This window comes from Nerophis lumbriciformis, linkage group LG07, assembly GCF_033978685.3.
Source record: "Nerophis lumbriciformis linkage group LG07, RoL_Nlum_v2.1, whole genome shotgun sequence".
In the NCBI taxonomy this organism is placed as follows: Eukaryota; Metazoa; Chordata; class Actinopteri; order Syngnathiformes; family Syngnathidae; genus Nerophis; species Nerophis lumbriciformis.
In genome coordinates, this window is record NC_084554.2 from 30,963,679 (window position 1) to 30,974,861 (window position 11,183).

Here is an 11,183-nt window from a genome sequence, read left to right on the forward strand (position 1 = left end):
AACAGTTTATTTCCTCAGGTTATCAATCTGATGAACCCTGTGAAATACCTCTGGATCTAATCTGTACTGTGAATGTACCAACTCATGTTCACGTCATCATCTTTTTGCTTTTTCTAGTCACCAATGCACTAATATTTATAGCCTTGCACATATTAGTAATTAAAGTACCTGTTTGTATTTTTGGATAATCGTTAATATTTATTGTCTACATTGAACAAGATAGTACAGTTTACCAAGTCTAATGCCTTCTGTGTCAAACATACTTGGCCAATATAGCCGATTCTGATTAAGGAATACATGCAGCTTACTTGATCCCATCAAATTATGTAGTGACTATACATTTTTAACGTTCACAAATCCTAAAAAATGCAGTTTAATAATAAAAAAACAACCTTTGTCTTTGCATACGTCTTAATAAAGTTACACTTTTCCTTTGCAACACAAGCAGCATCCATGAGGACGCCAAACAAAACCGACCAATCACAAGCTTCTACGTTCCTTCCTCGTTCGCTGAGTGGCGGCTTCCCATTGGACGACAGCCGAGGGCTCAGACCAATCAGAACGTGGCAAGTCAGACAAGTTGCAGAGCAGACAAGAAGGCGGTGGTGACTGTTGTGTTGATCGCTGTGATTAAAGCAAGTGATTATTAGCTCCCAGCTGAACACAATAATTTGCTACCGCTCACACCGATTTGAATGACAAAAAGACGCTTGAATTGTTAGGTTTACTAGCTATTATTAAGCAGGGAGCAGGTCATCTGTGGACAATGAGGAAGATTGCATTGCTGCTAATTGTGCTGCTCGGCGTTGCACACTTTGCTAATATTTGCAGGTGTGAAGATGGTAAGTGCGAGCCTCATTACTAACACATTATTGATACAAGTCATTATTTGAATAGTTTAAAAGCTTAGGTGACTTGAGTTAGACGAATGTTGGTGTTACTAAAACTTGCTAGCTAGCTAACAGCTAGCACAAGTCACACAATATAGGTGTTGATGTAAATTGTAGCTTTTAAGCGGTATTAGTGTCGATAGTCGTACTTTAAAGAGCACATTCCATGTTTCCTCGATGTACCGGAAGTACCTTTTTTTGTTTGTTTTCCTGCTTCTTCCAGAGGAAAACGACGAGCCTGAGGAAGAGGAGAGCGATGACGTCATGGAGGATGAAGATGACGACACAGAAGTCAAAGAGGAGAATGGAGTGATGGTTCTCACAGACGCCAACTTTGAGTCCTTCATGGAGGGCAAAGACACAGTGCTCGTTGAGTTTTATGCTCCATGGTACTTTTCATATCTTTTTAAAACTTTTGTGTGTTTGTTACTTTTTTTAATAGGATGGTGCTTTTGTTTGGTAGGTGTGGCCACTGCAAACAGTTTGCTCCAGAGTATGAAAAGATTGCACAGACCCTAATGGAGAACGATCCTCCGATCCCGGTGGCTAAAGTGGACGCCACAGTTGCCAAAGACGTGGCCAGCAGATTTGACGTGTCTGGCTATCCCACCATTAAGATCTTGAAAAAAGGCGAACCAGTGGCCTATGATGGCGACAGGACAGAACAAGGTAGGGACACTCTGTGTATTTGTTTGGAAATACCCAAAAGAGTTGGATCGGTGGTGACGTGTTTGTCCTGTGCAGCCATTGTGGCTCGCGTCAAAGAGGTCGCTCAACCTGACTGGAAGCCGCCTCCCGAGGCCACGCTGGTGCTCACCAAGGACAACTTTGACGAGACAGTCAACAACGCGGACATCATCCTGGTAGAGTTCTACGCCCCTTGGTGAGTCTGGGCTTGTCCATATGAACACGGATATTTTCAAAAACAATATCTGTCCACACGTAAACAAAGGCTGTCCTGCTTATTTTGTCCAATCTAAGGCCATGTCCACACGAACACAGTTTCTTACAAAAACCCATATTTGACAATCTCCATCCACACAAGTGTAGTTTCAAAACTGTTTATCTACACTCAAATGCATACACCTGCTGTCGTGCACATTTGGTTCAATCAGAAGCCTGGAAAAGCAGACACAGCTGACTTGGTGGCATTACACATCTGTTATGTTTATTTTGATATACTGGTCGTTAGGACTGGGCGATATGGACGAAAAAGTATCTCGATATATTTTTACTTAAATTCGATATGTATCTATCTCAGTAAACATATAAAGATATTCCTTTTTGAGCGAGATTCACTGAAATTGGAGTGAATGACAACTGTACTGTAAACAGTCAGTGGCACTTTTATTAACCCAGTTAGTCAAGATGGGTATTAACAGCACAGAAAAGAAACGGTTTAAGTAGCACATAATTACATAACATAAATAACATTGACAAATATTCTTTCTACGTAAAATAAATAACATAGCTGTGCAAATAATACAAAATGTATCAAAAAATGTGCAGGCAGGCACTTTTTAATTCCCAGTCGACGATGTAATTGACTGTCACACACGTACGGTTCTGGTCAGCGCCAAGGAAGTAACTTTACTTAATTGTGCGGCTATGATCTTCCTCATTTCGGCATACATTTTTTGCAGCATTTCTCGTGTGAAATATGCCCGGCTTGGCAACTCAAGAACAGCTTTGATTTGGGCTTACATGGTAAACAACTCAAATTAATGTTTTATCCAGATGCATACATTTGTCCAAATGTGGCCAAGTAGACGCATTGTGGGTTTCCTGGGCGTTGTCTACATCGCTAAAAGAAAATGTAAAGAAGAGAAATCCCTCTGCAATCTACCACTAGTTTTTTTTTTGTATATAAATCGCCCGCTTGAATATTTCCTTGTTTCTTTTCTACAACTCTCTCGTCGTCATTTGGGATGTCTGTTGTGATTTTCCTTCCTGGTTCCATGACCCGCCCTATCTTGCCTCTGATTGGCCTGTACCTAATGTTTTGCCATAATCTCAACCAATCGTGACTCATCATAGTAAACAACCAACCAATCATGGATGTTCTTATACGTGCAAGCACTCTTGGAAGGAGGAAAGGGAGAGGTTTAGTAGCCCATGGAGTTTTGCGAGGGAGAACAAGGAACACAACAAATAAGCGGCGTTTGGTCATTTTAACGTGAAAAAAATTATATCGATATTTTATTAATTCATATCTTGTTTAAAAATATATCGATATATCTTACAAACTCGATATATCGCCCAGCCCTACTAGTCGTACAATGATATGTACACCATTTTTAAAATCAGCCTGTACTTACAGAGCCCTGGGAACATTATGTATTTGTTTTTGTTTAAAGCGTTTTTGTGTTGCTGAAACCCAACACTCATGGAGTTATAACATGTTTATTCAGCAACAATGATATATGGTATGTACAGTGAAGGGTACATTATTTCTAAAATCAGCACGCACTAACAAGTCAAGGAAACCCTTTCGCATGTTTAAGTGCCTGAAGCGCAAGGACGTGCGTGTGCCACTGCAAAACTCTTTTGGAATTATTAAGCCTTTACTGGTAAATATAGAGATACATGTGCATAGGTGTACCGGTACATTCTTTTTAACATTGACAAGGAAGAAGATACACGTTTTTTTAATCGCTCAGGCCCGGCTCCTATACACAAACACACGTAAGTTAACTTCATTATGTTGTTAAATAAGGACTAAAAAAATGTTGCATCTTTCTTATGACACAGAGCAAAACGTCTTGTTTATCAAAGTCGTCCCATCAGATGGAGGTCCGACAGCAATCGTATCCAAAACAGCGGACTGTCATTGTCACTGGTGGGATTGTCGCAAAGCTTGTTTTGATGAGTCTTTTTTTGCCTATGTAGAGTGAAAATAGAAGCATGTTTACGTTCAAACGTACAGTAAGTTCTCTTAAAGTGTGTTTAAAGGCAGCAAGGCAGTGTTGTTGAGCTTTGGAAATGACATCATCAGGAGTACAAGTCTCCGTTTGTGCCGTGTACACGCATACACTTTGGCCAGCGCTTGCAAGAGTATGCCTTTTTAAGGACTGTAGTATGCGTTTGCGTGTGGACAAGAGACATAAACGCAGATTTAAGGATGCGTTTATCTAGTGTTCCGTGTTCGTGTGGACATGGCCTAAAGCCCAGCTGACTTGGTTGAATCATAACTAGGGATGTGCCGGTCGTTCAGTATTGGCTGATTTTTCCTATAAGTAAGTACGTGATCGACATTGTCGATTAATCACAATCACAAACGTCAATCCCTTCTGGCTGAAACTATTTTTATTCCCCCGGCTAATGTGTCTGCATACACCCTAAGCTAATAGTCACCTTCATTACTACAAATAAACTATTTCTTAGTATCTTAATTATCATTGAGGGACAAGGCAAAACATGTTACACACTGAGAGAAAGTGAGGAGCAGGCATGCTAATAGCTAAGGCAACTGCTAAGCTAGCTTTTAACACTAATTAGTTCTTGGTAAAGTTTAAGAAGTGTAGAAGGAATGGTGTTCAACAAAGTAAGCAACTATTAACAAAAAGTTAGTAAGAGTCTAGAGAGACTGTATTATAACTGTTGGTGTGTCAGTAGTGGAAGATGGATTGATCCACAAATTGGTGGTGTTGATATGATTGATACTAGAGTGAATAGGTCAATTTTTGTTCAGTTTCTCAAAATGTTTTGTAGTTATGTACAAACTCAGGGAATAATTTCTGGAACACAGGACTTTGAGGGCAAAAATCTAAGAGTAGTAGGTAGGGATCAGTACAAAAACTGATACTTTTTTGGCATCGACCAAATCCCGCCGGTCTTACTGGGCACCGAAACACGTAAACTCCAACGGTGCCATTTTCTTGTTCGGTTTTTCGCACTTGGACTGCGCCAAACTAGCTCTAGGTAATGTTGTAATTTTCAATGCCATCAAAGTAATTGATAAAAAAAAATGCTCCAATGTAAGTAAAGTAAGTTCTACTTTCCCAAAAATGCCCCAGCTTGATGGAAAAATAAAAAAATGGCTTTGCTATGAACATGCTACTGATAAGCATTAGCAATTTTACATGGTAAATGGTTTATATTTATATAAGGCTTTACTATACCTGGAATGATATCCAAAGCGCTTTTACATTACACATCCCATTCACACACTGATGACTGAAGCTGCCATGCAAGGCGCTAACCACGACCCATCAAGGGTAAAGTGTCTGGCCCAAGGACACATGACTTGGATGGCAGAAGCTGGAATCTAACCTGGAACCCTCAAGTTGCTGGCACGGCTGCTCTACTCCAATGGCGATTTCAAAACCTCCAAATTTGTCAATGTAAATTACAACTTAGATGCACTTTAAAATCAAACAGCTGCGGTGTACCAAGCACAATACTTACAGTATTAACACTTTTTAGGACAGCAAATACTGAACCGACTAGTCAACACACCAATAACTATACACTACTGCCATATGAACATCTTGGACTTGCAACTGTAATTGAGACTCAGAAATGTCATAATGAAACAAGATCACAACTGGACAGCAATTATCATAATCGGCTCATTTCAAAATGTTCTGATTGTGTACTATTGACTTTGTTTTGATCAAACAATTGTATGTATTAACAGAGAATAAGCAAATAGTTCAAATATTGTGTCACACTGTCAACAGCACTCACCATAAATACATTGAAACATTTACAGTTAATATATGTGATTGTATCGGCAGATCTCGCTCATGGACGATCAGAATGAGCAGCATAACACCATGATCAGAACATCTCGAATCATAATGTCTCTAGTCATTCATATAGTAACACATTAAAGTACAATGACAGTACATTATCTTTAAAATATGTGCACACGTAAAGCCCAGGAAACTTTTGAAGTTTTTTTTGGCACCTTTTGTGTGCAGTCGCGCATCTATTGTTGGACAAACAAACCACACGCTCAAGTAAATAACTTAATATGTTGTTAAATCAGGTTTTAAAAATATTAGGTCACATTTATGACAAACTAAAAAGCTCAGTTTTACACAGCACACAATCCACACAGGCACGCTGAAGCCAGATTTTTTTTTGAAAGGCCGAGTTTTTAAGGACCATGGTATATATACAGTATGTTTGGGTGTGGACTTGTCCTTCATTGTCGTCTATAGCATCATAAACAAGTGGAAAATACCGCAGGTAAGTCACCAATATACTCTTAAAGAGAAACTGCATTTTTGGGGGAATTTTGCCTATTCACAATCCTTATGAGGCAAGAAGAGAAAAGTTTTTTTTTTTGCAGTCTAACTTGTAAAAAACGGCTTGTTTTAGGTGGCTATTAATGCAGCTAAAGGGATCAATCAATTCTACATCTAAATCACTTTAAAATGCATTCTAAAACTGCCAACGATACTGTGTTTACCTTCCTTAATTTGTATATTAACTAGAGATGTCCGATAATATCGGCCTGCCGATATTATCGGCCGATAAATGCGTTAAAATGTAATATCGAAAATTATTGGTATGGTTTTTTTTATTATCGGTATCGGTCTCGTTTTTTTTTTTTATTTTTTTTTTTTATTAAATCAACATAAACACAAGATACACTTACAATTAGTGCACCAACCCAAAAAAACCTCCCTCCCCCATTTACACTCATTCACACAAAAGGGTTGTTTCTTTCTGTTATTAATATTCTGGTTCCTACATTATATATCAATACAGTCTGCAAGGGATACAGTCCGTAAGCACACATGATTGTGTGTGCTGCTTGTCCACTAATAGTACTAATCTTTAACAGTTAATTTTACTAATTTTCATTAATTACTAGTTTCTATGTAACTGTTTTTATATTGTTTTACTTTCTTTTTTATTCAAGAAAATGTTTTTAATTTATTTATCTTATCTTAATTTTTTTTTAAAGTACCTTATCTTCACCATACCTGGTTGTCCAAATTAGGCATAATAATGTGTTAATTCCACGACTGTATATATCGGTTGATATCGGTATCGGTAATTAAAGAGTTGGACAACATCGGATATCGGCAAAAAGCCATTATCGGACATCCCTAATAATAACCAAACTGTATTGACATAGTTATTGAATGATCAAACACGGAGGAACTCCCCCGCTCCCGTATTATAGTACCGGTATCTGTAAAGTGTGAGCTCACATTTCATGTTAGTTTGTACACAGCCAGCTCGACAGCGTATGTAGTTGTAATAAAACACATTATGTGCTGCGTGTATCATGATCAGTAATTTAGTGACTCAGTCGATTGACAGTTGTTTGGTCCAGCAGGCCGGGGACGTTTTTCTGGTTTATTTTGGGTAATAACTCCATTTATGTCAAAATAGCTTGGCTCCAAGTTCCACATTTACATTGTCAAAGTCACACCAATGTCACTCTCTTGGCTTCCGTCTGCTCCAACGTTTCAGCCTCTCTTTGTGCTCTCTTCTATAACCAGCACTTCATCCTTTTTAACCTTATTCAGGTTCAAAAAGATAAGGTTGTGACTCCTTATTTGTCCAAAAATAGTTGTCTTCGATGTCTGTTACTAAATCTGCCATGGTTAGAACACTCTTGCGTTTGTTTCCGGAAGTAGGAACACATTTGTTGCGGGTAGTCAGAAGTGTGTTGCTATGGAAACAGGAATAAATGCGGTGAGGAAATCCAGTTCCGGCAATGCAAAAAGTAACAAATGCGGTAAATATTGTACAAAATACATCTTATTTTGAACACGTCTGTTACTACATTGTATATAGACTTGCAGTGTGTATAAAAAAACGTTGATGGAAGGTTTGGAAGATGTTTTAGAGGGCTTTGAAGGCTACAAAGGTGACTCCTATTAGCTGCATCTTCCAAGCATTTATCTTTAAAATCCAAGTGGAATTAAAAACAAGTGTTTAATTTGTCTTCCTTAACCTACACATACCCTAATGCTCTCTGGGATACATGGTCGTGTCCGCAGCACAAAATTTACCTATCGTCATTTTACCCCCAGGTGTGGCCACTGTAAGAGTCTGGCTCCCGAATACGAGAAGGCGGCCCAGGAGCTCAGCCAGCGCTCTCCTCCCATCCCTCTGGCCAAGGTGGACGCCACTGTGGAAAACGACATTGCCTCCCGTTTCGAGGTCTCCGGCTACCCCACCCTCAAGATCTTCAGGAGGGGCAAAATGTTTGACTACAACGGGCCCAGAGAGAAGTTTGGTACGCCGCCTGTGCTGCTTTGGTCTTTTTAAGATGAATAGTTTTTTAAGAAATGTACTTGCGTCCTCCAGGCATTGTGGACTACATGAACGAGCAGGCGGGACCTCCGTCCAAACAGGTCCAGGCTGTCAAACAAGTGCAAGAGCTCCTAAAGGACGGTGACGATGCGGTCATCGTTGGCGTCTTCTCCAGCGAGGATGCGGCCTATGAGACCTACATTGAGGCTTGTAAGCAGGACTCTATGGAGGTTTGTATTTACCTTTTTTGAAAGTGGCGTTGACTCTTACTTGTGTGGCAGGTAACTCGCTCAGGGAGGACTTCGCCTTCCGCCACACCTTCAGCTCCGAGGTGGCCAAGCTGCTCAAAGCATCGCCCGGGCATGTTATCATCAGTCAGCCTGAAAAGTTCCGCTCCAAATACGAACCAGCATCACGCACACTTGCAGTCAAGGTAATTTATTTTTTTTATTAATCTATTATCAAATGAGTTGTACAATTAATCGTGTATATACCTTCCAGGTCTCTACGTCAGTGTCCGATGTGCAGGAGTTCTTCAAAAAGCACGCCATCCCACTGGTGGGCCACAGGAAGCCGAGCAACGACGCCAAACGCTACACCAAGAGGCCGCTGGTGGTCGTGTATTATGGAGTAGATTTTAGCTTTGACTACAGGAAAGGTAAAGTCGTCGTGGTCTCGTCAGGCACAAACAAACATGACAAGTTTTATTTTTACAGCAACGCAGTTCTGGAGGTCCAAGGTGCTGGAAGTGGCCCATGACTTCCCAGAGTACACGTTCGCCATCGCCGACGAGGAAGACTACGCCGAAGAGCTGAAAAGTCTGGGCCTGAGCGAGAGCGGGGAGGAAGTCAACGTGGGAATTCTGGCAGAAGGTGGCAAAAAGTTTGCCATGGAGCCCGAGGAGTTGGATGCTGACGTGCTGAGGGACTTTGTCACGGCTTTTAAAAAGGGTGAGTTCAATGTTTTTTTACAAATGTCTCAACATTTTAAAGGATGGTTTGGTTTTGTTATGCAGTATATGGTATATTACCATTTTACATGTCATTTTTAAAAATCTGATTAATCACACTTGAATTTTGATTTGTAGTAAATTACTTGCTCGCCAAATTGAAATACATTTTTAAAAACATCCCAACATTTTTTGACACAAAAGCAATTTTATTGTCAGAATGTGTCATTCTTTAAAATAAAATCAATACTCAATTTGCACAAAACACTTATCTAAAGTACCGGGTAAGATTTATTTTGAAGTGAAATTTGCAAACGTTGCATTGATCTGATCACTAACAACCCATGCCGTACTTCAGGTAACCATCCGCCGTTAAGGTAAAGGAGCATGTGCGGTCTAAAGAAATTGGGTGATTAATCTGCATGTAATACATGATTATTGCATTTATTTTTTGTGTTCAATGGCATCGCTATAACTTTGCCAGCCTTATTATACACATGCATTAAATATTTTCTTTATGCCATTGTTTTCTCAATATTTAACAATTTAGTAAATTTTTGTTACGCTTGTAAGAATAGCGACTTCAACGTCAAATACAAGGAATTTTAAATATTTAAGTATTAACATGTTGCCTAATTTTTTGAAAAAAAAACTAACAATTTAATATAATTTTTAAATAATTTCATGTAGTACATAAAATCTTTTGGGTGTAATTTACATATAATTTCATAATTATACTAAATAGAAATTATTCAATATCTGTAATTTATATAAAGTATTAACTTATGTATTAAAACTGCCTTTCTAATTTACTATAACTATTTTAAACTTGTATGTAATAGAAATGATTAAATGCTATTTTTGTTAACCCGTACTTTTATTAGAAATATTTGAGATGTAATTGCACTTCAAATTAAATCCCTCACATTGTAAATCATTTATTTTAAATATGTACAAACTTTTAGTTGGGAATTTAAGTAGTGATTGCTTGTAGTTAAGAATCCTCACACACATCTTGAAATCCATTAAGACCCAATGATCTATTAAATAGTCAGCAAATTATGTAAATTACATTCTATGAATGAACACTATTTAATTGTTAACCTTATTGAATTGTTTACTTATTGTTTGTTTATATATTGAGTACAGGAATTCAACAAATGTGTTGATTGCTAAGTAATGGAAAATAAATTCTGCCTCTTTCTACTCTTTTTCGGCCATGTTAAAATGGTAAATATGTGATGAACCATATTTTAAATATATGCATGTACGAAATAAATATCTAACCCAAGTTTCGAAGCAATGCAAATATAGAGTATATAAGAATTACAATGTAATCAGGTGTATGATCATCCACAGGAAAGCTGAAACCTGTCATTAAGTCCCAGCCAGTGCCAAAGAACAACAAAGGCCCAGTAAAGGTTGTTGTGGGAAAGACCTTTGAGGATATCGTCATGGATACCGAAAAAGACGTCCTCATTGAGTTTTACGCTCCTTGGTGCGGACACTGTAAAAAACTAGAGCCTGATTATTTGGCCCTAGGCAAGAAGTATAAGAGTGAGAAGAACCTGGTGATCGCCAAGATGGACTCCACCGCCAACGACGTGCTGGACGACAACTACAGAGTGGAAGGATTCCCTACAATATACTTTGCTCCCAGCAACAGCAAACATAAGCCGGTCAAATTCGAAGGAGGGGACAGGACTGTAGACGGCTTTAGTAAGTTTGTGGAAGAGCACGCCACAAAGTTGTCACACGAAAGAGACGAGCTTTGAAAAAAATGGAGGAAAAAACCCCCACTGGCACTAAAGAACTTAAACTGGGCTGGGGAAGAGTCTGAGAAAGTGAAGGGAAGCAATCCAGCCTACAAAGATTTAGTTACTGACGATGACAGAGTTCAACCGTTTTAGTTTGCGTTCATTCCAAGAAGAGATATCCTACTTTGTGCTTCCAAAAAGCATGTGAGCTGTGTTGGTTTTTAAATAAAACAAAATGACGGCTCTGTGGGTCAACGCTCTATTGTGACACTTATTGTGGGATATTTCAAGAAGTGCTTTAATCACATTTAGAAAAGTTTCATTGGCAACATAAAACAGTCTGGTCATTACATTTTTCTACAG

The 11,183-nt window shown here is 38.8% G+C and overlaps 1 protein-coding gene across 1 annotated transcript; it reads left to right on the forward strand.

Annotated features, from left to right (window-relative positions):
• The first annotated feature begins 575 nt into the window (after positions 1-575).
• On the forward strand, positions 576-11,080 carry pdia4 (protein disulfide isomerase family A, member 4). Its single transcript, XM_061965474.2, has 10 exons — positions 576-842; positions 1,114-1,279; positions 1,354-1,559; positions 1,635-1,773; positions 7,892-8,097; positions 8,169-8,324; positions 8,396-8,547; positions 8,616-8,772; positions 8,831-9,064; positions 10,423-11,080. Exons 1-10 carry the CDS (start codon positions 767-769, stop codon positions 10,836-10,838), a joined length of 1,908 nt encoding a protein of 635 aa, XP_061821458.1. The 5' UTR covers positions 576-766; the 3' UTR covers positions 10,839-11,080.
• The last annotated feature ends 103 nt before the right edge of the window (positions 11,081-11,183 follow it).